Below are 19,546 nucleotides of genomic sequence, written 5' to 3'. Positions count from 1 at the left end.
AATGCCCACAGCCTATGAAGCGATAAAAAGACAGGAGAAATCAAATAGCAGCTAACATGAAATTGTTTTATGTTCCCTTTAAATAAGTGCTTGTAGTGCAGTTCGAATGTTCAACTGTGCAAGATTAAGAAAGGGTGTTAGCCAGAAAGCTGATGCCAAAAATGGCAAATCAACATTACAATGTTGATTAGTATTCCAATCTGTTAATTCAGCATACTTCTGGCTGTGCTCATGCTGACATCATCGTCAAAGGTAGTGACCATGTGGCTTATAGCAAAATTGTGCCATAGCCACCATTCTGGAGCCCAAACTTTTCTCCTAGGGCAGACTGTTTAAGATTATTTAATAATACCTGAAGCGCTGCATTCTTGATCCTCCTTTTCTTCTTCTAATGAGATAAGTCTATAAAATCAAAGAAAATACAATGACCTCAAGCTTAAGTTAATACAAATACTAAGTATTCTGACTATCTGGTTACCAAAGACTTAGGTAGAACAGACTCAAACTTTACACTCTTTATGAAACACATAGTAATTGCTGAAAAAGGGCACACTTTCGGCTTGATATTCGGCTTGCACTTATCAGGACAATTCACAAGAGATAAAAAGTGAAGGGAAACACATTTATGTTACTTAAGGGAGAGTGCTGATTTGCTTATCATATAGACTTATGTAGAGGCTTTTCCATGGACAAGGCACCAGCTAATGATGTAGAAAGGTAACTACTAAGCTTTATTTAAATTTTAAATTGGGCAGGTTGGCTTTAATCAGTCAAGGCATTGCTCTGGCAAATGAACATGGAACAGCTTTTAACTGTTTTGTTATCTTGAAATACGTGTCACGTGTGGATATGTTCTTTTAGTATAATCCTTTGCACACTGATGGCTATGCAGTAAATGCTGTCCAATTTCAGAATCGCATCTCATGTAGGACACTATGTTGTGGGTTTTGCAAGAGCGATCTGGTTGGATACAGCAAACAGCTAAAAATGTTCTCTAATCTGCCAGTCTTTGTTGTATATAGTCCACATTCCCGAGTATCACACTGGAACTGAAATTCATAGACTACATTATGTGTGATAGGTAGAACGCCTCTCTGGCTTCACAGCAGCATTCTGTTATTGATGAACACCGCAGATGTTGCTATTGACGAGATACAACATAAAAAAGCTTGTTTCACCTGTTGCTTAAACTTTTAGGTTACTTTCTCTATTCTGAGACAGACTGGGAATTTTTAGAATCCATTCATGTTTTTGAGTCATATACAGCAAAAAAAAATCATTTGATCAAGGTAGCTATTGTCCTGTACAATGGCTTTGATTTGCCTTATTTTATCATCAACCTTGCACAGTGAGCAAATAGCTCACAACCTGCTTGATTTTGGCAATAAGGCCATCTAATATTGTGTGCTATCTATAGGAATCCTGACATTTTTATTGACCAGCAAGAGTAAGTTTGCAGAAGACTGCAGCAGATAGCCCAATTACCATTTTAGCAGTCTCTTGGTCAACGGTTTTCTAATAAATTCCAAGGAAACCAGACTGCTACATGAAATAATATATGAAACCATATGATGACCTTTGTGTGATCATTACCAGTGATACCAAAAACTTTGGAGTTAAAGGGTCACCCTTGCAGATGTGTGGCAACAAATGAAGCATTTAAACTTAGAAATTAAATATATCAAATCAAACTGATAGAGGGTTCAGACCATGACTTTCAAATACTGTTGTTGTGCACTTAGAACATTCACAAGAGAACCTATAAATTACAGAAGTCTTGCATTCCCATAAATAGGTCTCATGCTTGAACTTCCTTGATAACATATAGTTATAACTATAAATAAAACAATGTTAACACATTTCCTCCCAAAAAAGATCTAGGAACTTAAAACAAACATCAGATTTTTAAATGTTCATAATAATGGTATTTACACTATGTCATTGTGTGGCACGATAAAACAGCTCAACATTAGATACTGTAACTCATAGTTTATAAGTTGACTTTAGAGGCTGCAAAAAAAAATGTTTCAAAACAAATAAAAAGGGGGTTCTAATTATATGTCCATTGGGAAATCCGATTCTGGATTTGATGATGTATAGTGAATGAGGAGACTTGATTAGGGAGCAAAAATGTGAAACGCTGATGTTGGTGTGCCTTTTTAGCAATCACAATCAATTGTGACTTGTTATTAAGGGTCAGTTAGGATTGCCTTGTTAGTAAGAAATTAAATTGAAATCGATAGCCAAAAGAGTTGAACAGTATAGAATTTGTGTGGGTGGAGTTGAGGAGCAGCAAAGGGAAAAAGACCCTGATGGGAATTATGTATAGGACTCCTAGCAGTAGATAGGATGTGGACGGAAAATAAATCAGAAGAGAGAAAAGGCAAGCGAGAAGACTATTATAATAATCACTGGAGATGTCAATTTGCAGGTGGACCAGGAAAATCAGGTTGGTAGTGGATCCCAAGAAAAGCGATTCATGGATTGTCTACAACATGGTTCTTTGAGCTTGTGGTAGAGGCCATAAAGGAACAGGCAACTCTGGATTTGGTGACGTGTAGTGAGGCAGGCTTGACACTGGAGCTTAAGGTGAAGGAACCTCTATGGGGCAATGATTACAATATGACACAATTCAACCTGCAGCTTGAGAGGGAGAAGCTTGAATCAAATATAATTATTACAATTAAGTAAAGATAATTACAAGGAAATGAAGGAGGTGCTGCCAAAGTTGTTTGAATGGTGGAGCAGCAATGGCAGGGGTTTCTGGGGGTAATTCGGAAGGTACAGCAGAAATTCATCCCAAGGAAGAGGAATCAAATGATGGGGAGGACGAGGCAACCATGGCTGACAAGGAAAGTCAGGGACAGAATAAAGAAGATTAGTAGGAAGCCAGAAGATTGGGAAGTCTTTAAAAAAAACTAAGGCAACTAAAGGAACAATAAGGGGAGAGAAGAAATAGGAGGGTAATCTGGATAGTAATATATAAAAAGAAGATTTCATATACCTAAAAAAAATCTTGCAAAGTAAGAAAGGGATGAAAGTGAATGTTGGACCACTGGAAAATAAGATGGGAGAAGTAGTAATGGAGAACAAACAAATGGTGGGGGAGCAGAATTGAAATTTTGCATCAGTCTTCATGATGGAAGACAGCAGCTTATCAGAACTTCAACAGAATTGGGGACAGAGGTGAGCTCCATGGCCATTACAAAGCAGAAGGTTCTGGGAAAGCTGAAAAGGAGCTTTGGTGAATTTCTGCAGACCATCGTGTAGGTGGTATAAGATACTGCTGAGTATCAGGGTTGCACAGACTAATATTTTTGTGAGGAGGTTTGCTGTTTAAAGTTGGCAGGTATTTAAAATAATTTGGAAAACAGTTGGGATAGGGAGCGGAGGTACAGTACGGATTGATGCACAGGTAGGTAGAGAATGTAGGGTGCATTTAATCAAGTTAAGACACAGTTAATCCCATCAATTACAGAAAATAGAAGCTACAATTTAAACATTTTCCAAAGAAATCTTCCTCTACTGATGCTGTCATGCACTGTGTTATGGAGTGGCAGAGAATATGGGAAGTTACAGAACCTAGATATAGTCTTTTTTCTTAGCAGGACTGATACACTTAATGGTAAGGTCCTAGGGAGTGTTGCTGAACAAAGAGACCTTGGAGTGCAGGTTCATAGCTCCTTGAAAGTGGAGTCGCAGATAGATAGGATAGTGAAGAAGGTGTTTAGTATTCTTTCGTTTATCGGTCAGAGTATTGAGTACAGGTGTTGGGAGGTCATGTTGCGGCTGTACAGGACATTGGTTAGGCCACTGTTGGAATATTGCATCCAATTTTGGTCTCCTTCTTATTGGAAAGATGTTGTGAAACTTGAAAGGGTTCAGAAAAGATTTACAAGGATGTTGCCAGGGTTGGAGGATTTGAGCTACAGGGAGAGGCTGACTAGGCTGGGGCTGATTTCCTTGGAGGTCAGAGGCTGAGGGGTGACCTTATAGAGGTTTACAAAATTATGAGGGGCACGGATAGGGTAAATAAGCAAAGTCTTTTCCCTGGGGTTGGGGAGTCCAGAACTAGAGGGCATAGGTTTAGGGTGAGAGGGAAAGATATAAAAGAGACCTAAAGGGCAACTTTTTCACGCAGAGGGTGGTACGTGTATGGAATGAGCTGCCAGAGAATGTGGTGGAGGCTGGTACAATTACAACATTTAAGAGGCATTTGGATGGCTATATGAATAGGAAGGGTTTGGAGGGATATGGGTCGGGTGCTGGCAGGTGGGACTAGATTGGGTTGGGATATCTGGTCAGCATGGACGGGTTGGACCGAAGGGTCTGTTTCCATGATGTACATCTCTACGACTCTATGACTAAATACTTCATAAAACATTCTTGTAAAAACAAAACACATTATTCCTACTTCATAAATAATACAATCTGAATTTTCACTGGAAATAAATTATTCAAATAATTTGCAAGCTTGCATCTGTGCTAGGGGAGTTTATTCAAACTAAATTTTAATTGTAGCAGGGAACTGTGCCTTGACTCAAGCTAGTGTAACCATCTCATTACAACAGCAATAAACAGATGACTTCTCCAACAGACAGTATTCAAAACAACTGTAACTTTAAGTTCTAAATATTATTCTATTAAAGTTGCGACACTAAACCATTTTGCAATTATTTTCACACTAAATAAACTGAAGAAACTAATTTATAGCAATGTAAAACAATTGACTAAAGCATGAATGTGATCCTCCAGGTGATAACATATGACAACCAAGTAGACATTCTAATACCTGATTGTCCAACATTTGTTTCATCAGTATGGATTTAGGGAGAAAGCTCTGTTGGTGGTTTTAAAACAAAATGTTGGCATCTCTCTACCTATCTGCACATGATATTCTACTCATCCAATGTCTGTTGAAATAGCTGCTGTTCTGGCTCCAACTACAAATGACAAGCTGTCTCAATACTGCTGAGCAGAGTGAAACATCAAAAACCATGGGACTCACACCAGAGAATACAGCATAAAGTGGTTTGTGCTGTGGTGTGGCAGTCTATTTTTGATTTCTGTTAAAATACAATGATTCAGTACAAAAAACACCAATGTCCATCCTGCCAAATGTTAAATGCAACACGCTTTCATTCAACAAATCTTGCTTAATGGGCTCAATTTTTTGTCTTCCAAATGTAGGCAAGCACTTGGTAAATTTGTGAACCAAATGCATATACTCTTAACATGATGGGAATATTCTCATCTAAAATGTTTATTGATCAAGTGGAATGGAAGGCACAGACTCTGCTGGATTATGTCAGTGATCCTGGCCCAATAAAACATGACGACTGAGCTACTCCAAATCATGTTTGTGCAGACAGATCTCTACTTGGGAGGGCCTGCTATTTCTTAAGACCCCATAAAGGGGAACCAGTTTTCAATGGTGCTCTATTGCATTGTAGCAGGGATGCTACTATGATCAGGTCACCCTGATTTTCAGACACTGTAGTGGAGGTGCTCATCAAAGAAGTTGGGGGAAGAAGTTTCCTTCAGAGAGCAGGTATGTTCTGCAAGAAATAAATCAACATGCATGCGGACAGGTGAGTGAGCATATCAGTTCCAGTATACTCCATGGTCTTTTTGAAGTGCAACAACCTAGGCCTGCATCACCATACTCAACTGCAAGAATTTCTAACCCTTCCCTTCTCAATTGCACAAGTCTCTCTTCTAATTACAATGGGGCACTACAACCCATCTACTTATGCTTACATTCAATACTTGTGATTGAGGTGGTTTTGAAAACACAATCAACTTTCTTTTTAATGTTTAGTTTTGTCATTTTTAAGATTTTTCAGATTCTTTTATTCAATGGTTTGCCCCTCTTGTACACACTTGCTGCCTCTTTCATTCAGTATGTGACTAAGTCACATAGATCTTCATAATTCTTTCACATGCAATATATCAACCTATCCTTATTCTTACAAATCAAGCTTGTACATGAAGATAGAAACCTGGAAAAAAATGGGTGATGCAGTCATCTTCCAAACTCTCAATCTGAAGAAAGAACGCGCAATTGACACCAGTGGTGGTTTCCATGGCTATGAAGTTTATAAAACTAGAAACCATCGTAGCAGTTTGGTATTTTTTCTTTCTTAACACTCATCATTAATTCATAAGCTCAATACAAATATACAAACACATCCACACCACCCTGTCATGACATCTTAACTTCTGTCTAACTAACCAGCAAACAAAAATTTAAATCCATTAAGTTCGCTCATCAAAGTACTGATCATTCACGTGTGAATTCTTAAAATTTTCCTCTATCAAAATGTAGTTCAATTCCTATAACCTCACCTGATATTTTACTGAATGTCATCACTATATGCCCAAATTTCATGTCCCTTTTAACTCCTTTTTTAGGTATGGAAACTGCCAGAGGTAGCTAATTCAAGGATCTCTACTAAATACTCCATCTCTCACTTTCTGAAGTGACGACAAGGCACCAGTCTTTGTTATGTCATAATTCCAGCTGATGGCAATTCTGAACAAGTCAGATTTCTACAAAATTGCAAAATACAATTACTGTATCAGATTTCAAAATGAGTTTTTTTTTGCAATTTTGTTGACTTCATCACTGAACAATTTTCACACAGCTTTGTCAATAGAGCATAAGTTTATGAGACAAAAGGAAAAAAAGCTATATATGACAGTTTGCAAAATCACAACGTGAAACAAAAAGAGTCAACAATTTTCTCCCCCCAGCAATATGCTTTGGGCACAATAATGCCCAGTGAAATATCATTTCAATCATTGCTTTATTATTCAACTGACAAAATCACAATCATTTCCTTTGACTGACTTTCTACACATTGACCAGATGTGATTTGTGTTGAGAGACACACAAAACATGAGCTAACTCTCTGAATTTTCTCACTGAATTCTAAAGACAGCTGAAGATCTATTTCCAACTCTTTTAGCCTGAAGACACTTACAACTAAAAACAGCCTTTCTACTGGGATGCATCTTAACTCCTGAAGCGTACATTTTAAAATGTCAATTCTGTAAGCACCTTAGTGATTATCAGTACAGGTATCTTCCTAGTCATTCAGCTTAAGTCATATGTTTTCTTGAATATAGGAATTTCCTGTTCAAAGATTACTTACTGACCTTTAATAGAAATGAAATCAAAAATAAATTTTAACTAACCATAAGAATTCAAATATTCACATACAATAATGACACATTATAAAACGATTATCACAGGTATCACCTCTCAATTTAGTTGTACAAGTCAAATACCCTTTGAGATAAAAGTTGAAGATCACACACTCCAAAGTCACTTCCTAGGCTTTCTCAGTCTATCATATAATCCCATTTCAACCAAGTCCATTTTTTCAAATACTATCTACTTGTTGTTGTGGTTCTGTTCGCCGAGCTGGAAGTTTTTGTTGCAAACGTTTCGTCCCCTGGCTAGGCAACATCATCAGTGCTTGGGAGCCTCCTGCGAAGCGCTTCTTTGATGTTTCCTCCGGGTGTTTATAGTGGTCTGTCCCTGCCGCTTCTGGTTGTCAGTTTCAGCTGTCCGCTGTAGTGGTTGGTATATTGGGTCCAGGTCAATGTGTTTGTTGATGGAGTTTGTGGATGAATGCCATGCCTCTAGGAATTCCCTGGCTGTTCTCTGTCTGGCTTGCCCTATGATAGTAGTGTTGTCCCAGTCGAATTCATGTTGCTTGTTGTCTGCGTGTGTGGCTACTAAGGATAGCTGGTCGTGTCGTTTCGTGGCTAGTTGATGTTCATGTATGCGGATTGTTAGCTGTCTTCCTGTTTGTCCTATATATTGTTTTGTGCAGTCCTTGCATGGTATTTTGTACACTACATTAGTTTTGCTCATGTTGGGTATCGGGTCCTTCGTTCTGGTGAGTTGTTGTCTGAGCGTGGCTATTGGTTTGTGTGCTGTTATGAGTCCTAGGGGTCGCAGTAGTCTGGCTGTCAGTTCCGAGATGCTCCTGATGTATGATAGTATATACTATCTACTTGTATATTATTGATATCCTTAATCATTTAAAATGCCAGAATCAGTTTACTCTTACATCTAAGCCTCTTGAATGAATCCAAAGTTAAGATGGGGAGATAATTTTAACCTGCCCTCACACCCGCTCCTCTCTTACCTCTGTCCAAGACACCAAAAGATTATTCCAAGTCTAGCAGAGATTCACCTGCATTTCCTCTAACCGGATTTATTGCGTCCATTGCTCCAGATGTGGTCTCCTCTACATAAGAGAGACCGAACATAAACTCAGGGACTGGTTAAGGAACATCTACGGTCCGTGCATTCCAATTAACCCCACCTTCTGGCTGCCAGCCACTTAAACTCCCCCTCCCACTCCCCCAATGATGTGTGCCCATCCTGGGCCTCTTCCACCATCAAAATAAGGCCAATAATAACACCTCATCTTCCACCTAGGGAGCTTACAACTATATGGCCTCAACATAGCATTCACATCTCCCCACCACCCGCCCCCTCACCTCATCCCAGGTCTAGCCCTCCCATCTACCCTCTTGACCTGATCTATCCTACCCACCTCCTTACTACCTACCCACTTCCTTCCTACCTTCCCCCAGCCCAACCTCCCTCCCTCTTAATTTCTCAGCCTCCTTCTCCTCGCCGGTCCTGATGAGAAGCTCCTTCCTGCAACGTGGACTCCCCTTCTCCTTTGATGCTGCTTGACCTGCTGTGCTCTTTTTCATTCTTTATCCACTCTGCAGTCCTCACTATCTCTATAGCCTTATAGGTATACAAGCAAATCATATCAACCAGCATATCACATTGGCTGTTGACAACACAGAAGATGCAGGTTATTTTACACCCAACTAGCCAGCACCAGCATAAAGGCAACACAATATGGAACATTATATGTGATTCTGCAATTGAACAACATGCTGTACAATCCTGAGTGTGCAAACAATTATGCTAACAACCAATTTAGGGTGGGGCTCACAGTATACTGTAAGCTACATATATTAACACACTGGGCCCTGTTCTTAGCAGACATAAAGAACATGTACACACTAAACCTATTTCAACTCAATGCAAAAGATGTCATCATTAAGTGGCATAGTCTTGACAACATCTCCACCAATTAGAATCCAGTGGGCAAAGAAAACTGACTGAGCTAGAATGTGCAAAGATCTGAACTTGTCTATGTTAACAGGAGAAAAAGAAATGCAGCATATTATTTAAATGGGAGAGACTGGTGAGCTCTACAGTTCACAAGGATCTAGGTATCCTGGTGCATGACTGATTAAAAAAATTCATGCAGGTACAGCAAGGATTAGCATTGCTTCAGCTATATGGGGCCTTAGTTACACAGTACCTGGAGGACCATGTATGGTTTTGGTCTCCTTAGTCAAGAAAGGATATAAAAGTAAGAAGCAGTTTAAAGAAGGTTGACTTAACTGACTCTTGGGACGAATAGAATAGCCTTTGTTGTCATATGCATTTGAATTAGTGCAGTGAAAAGTTTATATTGTCTTTGGCACCATCTTATGTGCAGGGTACCCAGGTACAGATACTTTAATTGTTTGTTACAGCACTGAATGAGTAAAAAAGTCTAGCTTATGAATACAGTTTAAAAAAAAAAATTGACACTCAAAGTCCAGAATAAGAGTAAAAGGTATCTTTATAAGTACTCAAATTATAGTCAATTTGACTGAGTGCATGCCTGCCAGACTGCAGAACGTGAGGCCCTCGCTGCCTCTCTGTGCTGGCCTCCGACCTGGACTTGCCTCCAGGACTCATCTCCCAGGTCAGCCTGGACCCGATCTGCTCACGCTCTGGCACAGGTTGGGCTTGTACCCTTTGGCATTTTCAGCAATGAAAAATGATCTTGTTAACATAGGAGATCAAGAGAGTCCTTGAAGGGTGGTTATTCTGTGAAATTCTCTTCTCCAGAGAACACTGAAGGCTGTGAGATTAAATATATTCATGGCTTAGTTTGATAAGAGTTTTATTTGACAAGGTAGTCAATCACGGGAGAATGTAGCAAAGTGGAGTTGACACCACAATGAGATCAGCTAAATCCCCTACTCCTGTTACTAATTCTTGTATTTTGCAAAGCTAATGTTTTAGCTGCCAGGGCTGAGATAGAAAGTGACTGAGAGTTAAATGCAGCTTGCCTGGTGGCCCATTTTATCTGCCTGTTGCAGAAGTAACTAGAAACCACCAACGTAGACAGATTCCTCCCCACTCCTGGACCCCTTTAAAGTGGCTTAAATGCTGAATCTATTTTTGATTAAAGATTTAAAAAAATTTGAGACAATGAGCATTCATTTTGAACTGCATTCCTTGTTACTTATCTTCCATTGCAGTCTGCTGCTCCTTTCAAGCTGAAAGGCCTCCAACTGCCCTTTCTCCATTAACGCCCCTTCCAGAGTGGGATTGACAGTGAGCCTACTCTCTGGCTATTAACTGACTAACTCAGGAAAATCACAGGTGAATGACCATTTGTCCTTAGGTGTAACTTCAAGAATCGGAAACAATACCAACCTGTTTCCTAACTCCTGAAGGAAAACCAAACCCTTGTGGAACATTGTGGGTCAATTCACTTGCATACCCATTAGAAGACCATTTGCTAGAAATCTCATGTAAACTGAAATATGTTTCATGTGCTGAAACTGCTTAGATCTTTGACTGCAGCTTTAAAGAAGGCAATTCTGTCTGAAGGCTGCTACAGAATTTTGGAAAGTGCAGCAGACAAGTTGCAAAGTGCTTTTACCACAGAACGCTGTTAGCTGGCTGTACTGAATGGCTTATGTGGCCATTTTTGCTGAGAAATTTGTTAAGATGTGGATCTGACAGCCAAAAGAGCGACAAAGGCATAGCAAAGATGAACTGAACAAAGCATTCAATTTTTCTCAGAGTATCCTGAAACCTTTCTGAATAAGACTGCATAAAAGAACAGATAATTACTGGATCTCAAGGCGAACAAAGCAACGGAACATGTGTCCTGTGCAAACATCAGGATTCTTAACTTGAACTTAACTGGACGTTAATCAACACTACAATTTCATTAGACACCTGCAAGCCTTTAACAGCACCTTCCAAACTTGCACTTTCTACCACAGTGATGAACAATTAACAACATTTTTTTTTGCCAGAGTAGAATTCCTGGTCTTAACCCACAGATTGAGAGACAGTGAGGTCAATGTAACTTGAAAAATAATAACTCAGAGCCATTTTGTCACACAACAGTTTAGAAGGTAACTTGCAATTTGTGGTGTTCCTACATATCACAGCCCTTACCTCTCCAGGTGATAGAATTCACAGGATTGGAAGGTGATATCAATGGACTCACTTCAGAGTATACACGAGAGAAAATGAGAATTTCCTAATTGTGTACATGGAAGTTTAAGATATTTATACATTTCACAGAAAATCCAGCCCTCTTCTTGCTTCTGCATTCCGAGCATTAATGTAAATCAGGCTACGAATGTATTGTGTATATTTAGAAATTTAGTGAAATATTAGATTCACTGGCTAAAATGCACTTGTGTTGCTTATTTGTTTACAGAATAATTTTAACCCTGCAGTAAAATTACTGTAAGTGAAACCTGGCATCATGAAAAGAACTGAGACTGAATCATTCCCTTCAAACACAAAAAAACATTATTCATATCAGTAACTAGCTCAGTTGAACTTTGTTTCTTTTTCTTAAAATATATCAATGATTTTCTGTAACTTACTCATTATCCTTGTCAGATGCATCCTTTGCCACATCTACCTTTGCATCATTATCTTCCTGTGATGCTTGCTCTATCAATTTATTTACAGGTCCTTGCAAAACCTACAATCAAAAAATTAATTATTTTCAATTATATGACATTCACAAAACATTTTAATTTTAAATTGCACACTATGGAAGAACAATTTGTTACAATAAACCCGCAAGTCATATTGTGTCAATTCAACAAAACATATGCTTCTGTCCTGAGAGAACATATTTTAGCCTAAAAGACACTTGATCGCAAGTGAAAGCAAGTTTTGAACTTTAACCATCATCCTTTTTGTCAATTAATATCTCCCATCTTCCACCTAATACAGAATCCTCCCATCTATCAATTCCCTGCCTCTGCCTTTGTTACATCTCTCAATTTTTACTTCCTTGTTCAAAGATCTACCACCTGAACCATAGGGGCTGGTCTTCCTCTGTGAGCTTCAAACCTCTAACAATGGGAGTTCCAATCATCCAAATCTGGACCACTTCCTATTAGCTCACCAGCTAGGAGACAGAGCCCTGCATCTGTAATTGGTGAACGTGGCCTGAAGGTAACTTTTAAAATTAGCATGTGTGTGTTCCCATACATTGCAAACCGAGAGCACCCTGGAATTAAAATCCTGCTCCTTTCTTTGAGTCTATAGCCATTTCATATTTAATACTTCTTTGTCGTCTTGGATTTGAACGATTGTGCAAAACTCTATCTATTTCATGTTATATCTAGGTAACTGCATTAGGTTAAAAAAGTACACTGCAAAGCCTTTGGGATATGTGAAATCTTTTTTCAAACAAGGCTTCTTAGAAATTATAACCTCAGATAATTGAATGGATTCATTTCTCAGTCTTCACCTGTCAGAGTTTTATGGCTTTCTTGTTAAAAAAAAGTGTGGGGCTTGGCAATTGCTTCTGTTTTGAATTGAATGGAGACAAGAAACCTGTGAACACGGGAGAGGCCAGTGCTGGACTCTCCTTTTTCAAAAAAAAACTTCTATCACAAAATTAGGAAGAAAGCAGATTGTTCTCCTGGGAGGGTAACTGTAACAACTTGTCATTATTATACTTCCTGATCAACCTGTGTCTGTCAAGATCTGTGACAACGGAGTGTAATTCATGACACATACAAGAATATCAGATTGACAATCCACTTTATCTTGTCGCCTTTAAGAACAACAACCCTTGATTAGAAAGTGTGTTTTTTGTTTTTTAAAGTGAATCTACAGAGAGTATTTTGTTCCCTTTGTCTTGAGAGACAGTGTGACTGTCAGAGAGAGGGAGGGAGGGAGAGGGAGGGAGTGAGAGAGGGATAGACAGAGACTGTGTGAATAAGTGAGTGAGTTTTGTTTGTGAACAATGCATAGCTATTTGTTAATCAATTCATAAGTTCCAGAACTTGCTGTAAGAGTTGCAGGAAGACAGGATAGCGAAGGTGTTTGGTATGCTTGCCTTGATTGGTCAGTTCATAGTACAGGAATTGGAAAGTCATGTTACAGCTATACGGTATATTGGTTAGGAGAAAGTGAGGTCTGCAGATGCTGGAGATCAGAGCTGAAAATGTGTTGCTGGAAAAGCACAGCAGGTCAGGCAGCATCCAGGGAACAGGAGAATCGACGTTTTGGGCATAAGCCCTTCTTCAGGAATGAGGAAAGTTTGTCCAGCAGGCTAAGATAAAAGGTAGGGAGGAGGGACTTGGGGGAGGGGCGTCGGAAATGTGATAGGTGGAAAGAGGTCAAGGTGAGGGTGATAGGTCAGACTGGGGTGGGGGCGGAGAGGTCAGGAAAAAGATTGCAGGTTAGGAAGGCAGTGCTGAATTCGATGGATTTGACTGAGACAAGGTGGGGGGAGGGGAAATGAGGAAACTGGTGAAATCAGAGTTCATCCCTGTGGTTGGAGGGTTCCTAGGCGGAAGATGAGGCGCTCTTCCTCCAACTGTCGTGTTGTTGTGGTCTGGCGATGGAGGAGTCCAAAGACCTGCATATCCTTGGTGGAGTGGGAGGGGGAGTTGAAGTGTTGAGCCACAGGGTGGTTGGGTTGGTTGGTCCGGGTGTCCCAGAGGTGTTCTCTGAAACGCTCCGCAAGTAGGCGGCCTGTCTCCCCAATATAGAGGAGGCCACATCGGGTGCAGAGGATGCAATATATGATGTGTGTGGAGGTGCAGGTGAATCTGTGGCGGATATGGAAGTTTCCTTTGGGGCCTTGGAGGGAGGTGAGGGGGGAGGTGTGGGCGCAAGTCTTGCACCTCCTGCGGGAGTGGAGGTTGGGTTGGTGGGGGGTGTGGATCTGATGAGGGAGTCACGGAGGGTGTGGTCTTTACGGAATGCTGATAGGGGAGGGGAGGAAAATATATCCTTGGTGGTGGGGTCCGTTTGGAGGTGGCGGAAATGACGGCGGATGATGCGCTGTACATGGATATTGGTGGGGTGGTAGGTGAGGACCAAGGAGATTGGTGGGGTGGTAGGTGAGGACCATGGAGATTGGTGGTGGTTAGGTATATTGGTTAGGCCACTTTTGGAATACTGCGTTCAATTCTGGTCTCCTGCTATAGGAAGGATGTTGTGAAACTTGAAAGGGTTCATTAAAGATTTACAAGGATGTTGCCAGGGTTGGAGAGTTTGAGTGAGATGGGGAGGCTGAATAGCCTGGGGCTGTTTTCCCTGGACTGTTGGAGGCTGAGGGGTGACTTCATAGAGTTTTATAAAATCATGAGGGGCATGGATAGAGTGCTATTCTTGGGAAAATACCTTGGCTATTTAAACTCCAAAACTAGAGGACATAGGTTTAAGGGGAGCGGGGAAGCATTTAAAAAGGGATCTAAGGTGCAACATATTCATGTAGAGGGTGACGAGTGTATGGAATGAGCTGTCCGAGGAAGTGGAGGAGGCTAGTGCAATTACAACTTTTAAAAGGTGTCTGGATGGGTATATGAATAGGAAGGATTTAGAGGGATATGGACCAAACGCTGGCAAATGGAACTAGATTCGATTAGGATATCTGGTCGGCATGGACAGGGTGGACTGGAAAGAGGTCTGTTTCCATGCTGTAACATCTCTATGACTCTACTACACATTTTCTTTGAAATCTTAAAAATCTTTCAACTGTCATTTATTTAGCTTCCAATGCAAAGTTGTTTCAATTACATCTACTCAGTGAAACATTTCACTATTCCCAGTTCTGAAGTTGTCATTGTAGTCTAAACATTAACTCTGTTTCTCTCTCCACAGAAGGTGGGAGACGTGCTGAATTGCTCTCTCACTATTTTTATTTAAATTAAATTTTATTGTCTGGTTATTTCTTATGGTTCTATTTCTCCCTTCATGTCCAGAATTCTGATAAAATTGCAGCTTGAACTCCTCCTGCAGTGCTAGGCTTCAAAGTAATAGTTATCTAAGACATAGCAGCATCCCAATCTAATGAGAAAGCAGCCTCTGGAGCTCTGTCGACTTTCACTTCACAAAGGATCAATAGTAAAGGATTATGAAAAGGATTTATTGTAGTAACAGGAGTGTAGCAAACAATTACAACTTTCTTGATTGCAGAGTATATATTTCACTTGACTGTATAATAACAAAAGAACAGTAGATGAAAGATTCAACTCCAAATGGCTGAATCTGCTAAAGTATAAGGGAAATATGAGTGACGTTTTTATTAAGGCTGTGTGATACCAATGGATGTGTTTCTTCATGCTGGCTGAGTGCGAGTCCCGAAGGTAGAATAAACTATTAGAAAATCTTGCTGTTCCAAACAGATAAATCAACCCACTGTTAACAACCAAAAGCATGACTGTAAAATAACAGGATATCACAGATAAAGTGAGATAATTTTCTTAATGGAAACATTGTTAAAGTCTAATTAAATGCAGCAAAATATGCATAAAGCTACCTTCTCCCTTGTTCCTTTGATTATTCATGTATACAATGTCATCACATAGGTCAACACAATACAAATGTAATAACCGAACAGTGTTTCACAATTCATATGTTAAGTTTTGATATGTTACCTTATATTATACAAATTCTGAACTCGGAATTACAGCTTTCATTTCCTTAGATAAACCCTTTTTTGGACAGTCACAGGACAATCCAGAATCATGTATTTGTTTTATATACTCTGCTGTTTCTGCAAGCTTTTACATAGATCTTTGTTATTCTTAATATTTCTGTTAATAAAAGGCAAGCTTTTTCTCCTCATTAAATATATCATTGCTGTTTTGAATTACTGTATCATGTTTAGGACCACCTTCTATCTGGGGTTGATAAGTATCAAGCAATGATCATCTCCAACAGTGACTCTAACAATTTATCCTTGATAGTTAGGGACAGCCCATCATCTCGCTCAGAACGATATACAGTCCACACTTGCCAAGTTGAATGCCAATCAAGTGGGTGCATTGCCCTAGAATTTTTTGTTTTGCATCTTCTGCATTGTCAAATATGCACTCATCCAGACATTGAAAAGTATTCCATCACATTCCTAGCTTATGCCTTGTGGATAGTGGAAAGTTTCGAGGAGTGAGGAGATTAGGTACTCATCACTAAATTTGTAGTGGCTTGCCCAATTTAGTTTCTGGTCTAACGTAAAGCCCAGAATCCTGAAAGTTGGGATTTCACGGATGTTAATGCCATTCAATGTTAAGGCAAAATTATTGGATTCTCTCTTGTTCAAAATGGTCATTGCCAGCCAACTGTGTGGCATGAATGTTACATGCCACTTATCTGTCAAAGCCTGAATATCGTCCAGGATTGGCTGCATATGGGCACAATCTGCTTTAGTACCTGAGGAATCACAGAAGACGACAATTATTGAAGGTGGCCATCCAGCCTATCCTATCACTGAATGAGCATCATAACTAAGTCTGTCCTTCTACCTTTTCCCCATAAGCCTGAATATATAAAATATTCTTCTACTGAATCTGCTTTCACCACAATTCCAGGTAGTGCATTCCAGACTTGAACTAGTCACTGCATGAATTTGGTTTTCTCTTCTCAAAATCCGCATCATCTTGTTCTTGATCAATTTATGACTGGGAATGGTTTCTCCCTGCGCTCTCTGCCCAGACTTCTCACAATTTTGAGAACTGCTATCAAATCTCTTCTTCTCATCTGAGGAAAACAGTCCCAACTTCTTCAATTTATCTTCATCAGCGAACTTTCTCATCCCTGGAGCCATTTTTGCCAAAGTCTTTCATACTCTCCTCAATGCATTCAAATCTTTCCCAAAATTTAGTGTCTAGAACCATACACAACATTCCAGCTAAGGTCTAACTACTGTCTCAAAGGGATTCAGCATTACCTCCCTGCTCCTTAACTCTACAGCAAAATTTATAAATCCTAGGATACTGCATGTTTTATTAACCACTCCACAACTGTCCTGACACTTAGTGATTTATGCCCACAAACCCCAAATTGCATTGCTTTTGTGCAGCCTTTAGAATAGTACCTTTTATTCTATAATGTCTAGTCTTTTTTACTAAAATGCATCAACTCACCCTCTTGACACCTGTTCAAAAGGTTCCACCAAGTTAGCTAAATATGATTTCCATTAGGAGATATATGTTAGTGCTCCTTAATTAATCTGTATTAATAGTCCATGTGATTATCAATTCTATTCTGAATTATTGTTTCGTGAAGTTACCTCACTCCTGAATTTAAACTGGATGAGTTTACAATTGCTAATCTTCTCCTTACAAATGTTTTTTTGAACAAAGGCATAATGTTTGCAATTCTACAGACCTCTGGCAACCACATCAGTGTACATGAAAGAATCAAAGATTATGGTCAGTGTCACCACAATTTTCACTTTTACTTCCTCCAATATCTTGGACACATGTCATCTGGTCCTGGTGTCTTGTCAAATCCAAGTACCAATAGATTGTGCCACTTTTCCTCCATACCAATTTTGAACCCTTGTAGTAACTGGGTTTTTCCCCTCTGTCATCATGAGTAACGTCTGCTTCCTTGGTAATGGCATATGTAAGATATTTATTTAATGCCTCAGCCATGCCCCATTTCCAGATATAAATCACCTTTGAAAGCCCCAATTAGTTGTTCACTTTTATGACATCTTTTTAACTATATGCATACCTAGCCTATAAAAGGCTTTGGATTTCAACGTTTGTTAGATCCCAATCTTCTTTCATATTCCCTCTTTGCTATTCTTGTTTGCTTTTTCATTTCTCTTCTGAATCTTTCATATTCACCTTGGTACGCAATTGTTTTCTCTACTGGACCCAAGGACATTATTTCATCTTTATCTTGATTCCTATCTCCGTTACTACCTAAGCTCTGGATTTGTTTACCCTACCTTCCCTTGTTGACGGAATATGCCATGACTGTATCTAAATTATCTCTTCATTAAAAGGTAGCCTGTTGTTCAACTTCTTCTCATCACTGTTTTCACAGCAATCTTTGGCTCCGATCTTTCCAGCCCAGCTCTGGTATTGCCCCATTGAGATAATTTCTCGTCCAGGAAATTATTCACATTCTGGAATTAGGAGCAGTGCCTCATACGCTCCACATCTAGCTGAATGCAGCCAAGCTATTTCAGTACAGCTATAACAATGGTATTTACTGAACAATGTTAAAAGTTGCCTGGGTATATCCTGGTCAATTACTATCCCACATGTCTACTCTCAACCAGAGGTAAGGAAAGTGTCATGAACAGTGTGATCAAGCAGCATTCACACAGCTCAGAAATGCTCTGTATGGATTCCGCTATTGTGATGCGCCTCCTGTCCTCTCTGTGGCCTTGGTCTAAACAAGAAGAAGCACTTGACAGAGTAGTCCTAGCTAAACTATAGTCAATGAGAATCAGGGGAAAACTCTGTGATAGGTATGATGCCAAATAGCAGAAAGGAAACCGGTTGTGTTATTGGAAGTAAATCATCTCATTCCAAGGACAAAATCGCTGGAGTCCCTCAGGTTCAGTCATAGGCACAAGTTTCCTATCATTACATGATACTGAACTTTGCTGATGACGGCACAATATCCAGCAACTCAGCTGATAAATTAGCCCATATACTAATGCAGCAAGACCGAGACAAGTTCCAGGCTTGAGCTGATGAGTGACAAGTAATATGCAATATTTGTCACAAATAAAAGAGAAGCCGATCATTTTCCCTAGATATTCAATGACATTACTCTTGCTGAAGCCCCCCTTTTCAAGATCCTGGGGGTTTCTATTGACTAGGATAGTCAAATGTGATTAATGGAGTAGAGTGGTGCTGGAAAAGCACAGCAGTTCAGGCAGCAGCCGGGGAGCAGGAAAATCCAACATTTCGGGCAAAAGCCTAAATGCGATTAATGGTCATTGGACGCAAAACGTTGACTCTGCTTTTTTTCTTCTTCACAGATGTGCCAAACCCACTTAGTTTCTCCAGCAATTTCTGTTTTTGTTATTAAAGTATGTATGTTATGCTTCAGTTATACAGTACATTGGTGATAATACATCTCGAATACCATGTAAAAATTTGCTCTCATTATTTAAGGAAGGCCATATGTGCATTGGAGTAAGTTCAGAAGAGCTTAGATTGAGATCTTGTAAAGAGAAGATTGTCTTACATGGGCGATTTAAGAAATAGGGTACAGTGTATTAAAATAAAGGACCACTCTTTTAGAACAGACATGAGGAGAAACTTTACCTCAGAGGATTGTGCAACTTTGAAACTCGCTGCCTCAGAAAACAATGGTGACAATGGTCAGTGAACATTTTTCGGACAAAAACAGATTATTCCCATGCCCAACAAGCATCTAAACATTATCACTGGTAAATGGGAATGTTACATT

General features: G+C 39.6%; 1 protein-coding gene across 10 annotated transcripts in view; it reads right to left on the bottom strand.

The window, feature by feature from the left end:
- The window catches only part of ica1 (islet cell autoantigen 1), a 139,433-nt gene that overhangs the window by 37,932 nt on the left and 81,955 nt on the right, over positions 1–19,546 (bottom strand). For all 10 annotated transcript variants that reach the window (XM_043689871.2, XM_043689868.2, XM_043689873.2 and 7 more), the window contains 2 exons: positions 11,737–11,837; positions 353–402 (listed from right to left, as the gene is read on the bottom strand). In XM_043689871.2, coding sequence (XP_043545806.1) covers positions 353–402; positions 11,737–11,837 — 151 coding nt within the window. The remainder of the gene's footprint in view (positions 1–352; positions 403–11,736; positions 11,838–19,546) is intronic.

This window comes from Chiloscyllium plagiosum, unplaced genomic scaffold (genome assembly GCF_037043375.1).
Source record: "Chiloscyllium plagiosum isolate Xiang-an unplaced genomic scaffold, Cpla_swu_hap1 HiC_scaffold_5, whole genome shotgun sequence".
Lineage (NCBI taxonomy): Eukaryota > Metazoa > Chordata > Chondrichthyes > Orectolobiformes > Hemiscylliidae > Chiloscyllium > Chiloscyllium plagiosum.
This window is presented reverse-complemented; position numbering and strand designations above follow the sequence as displayed.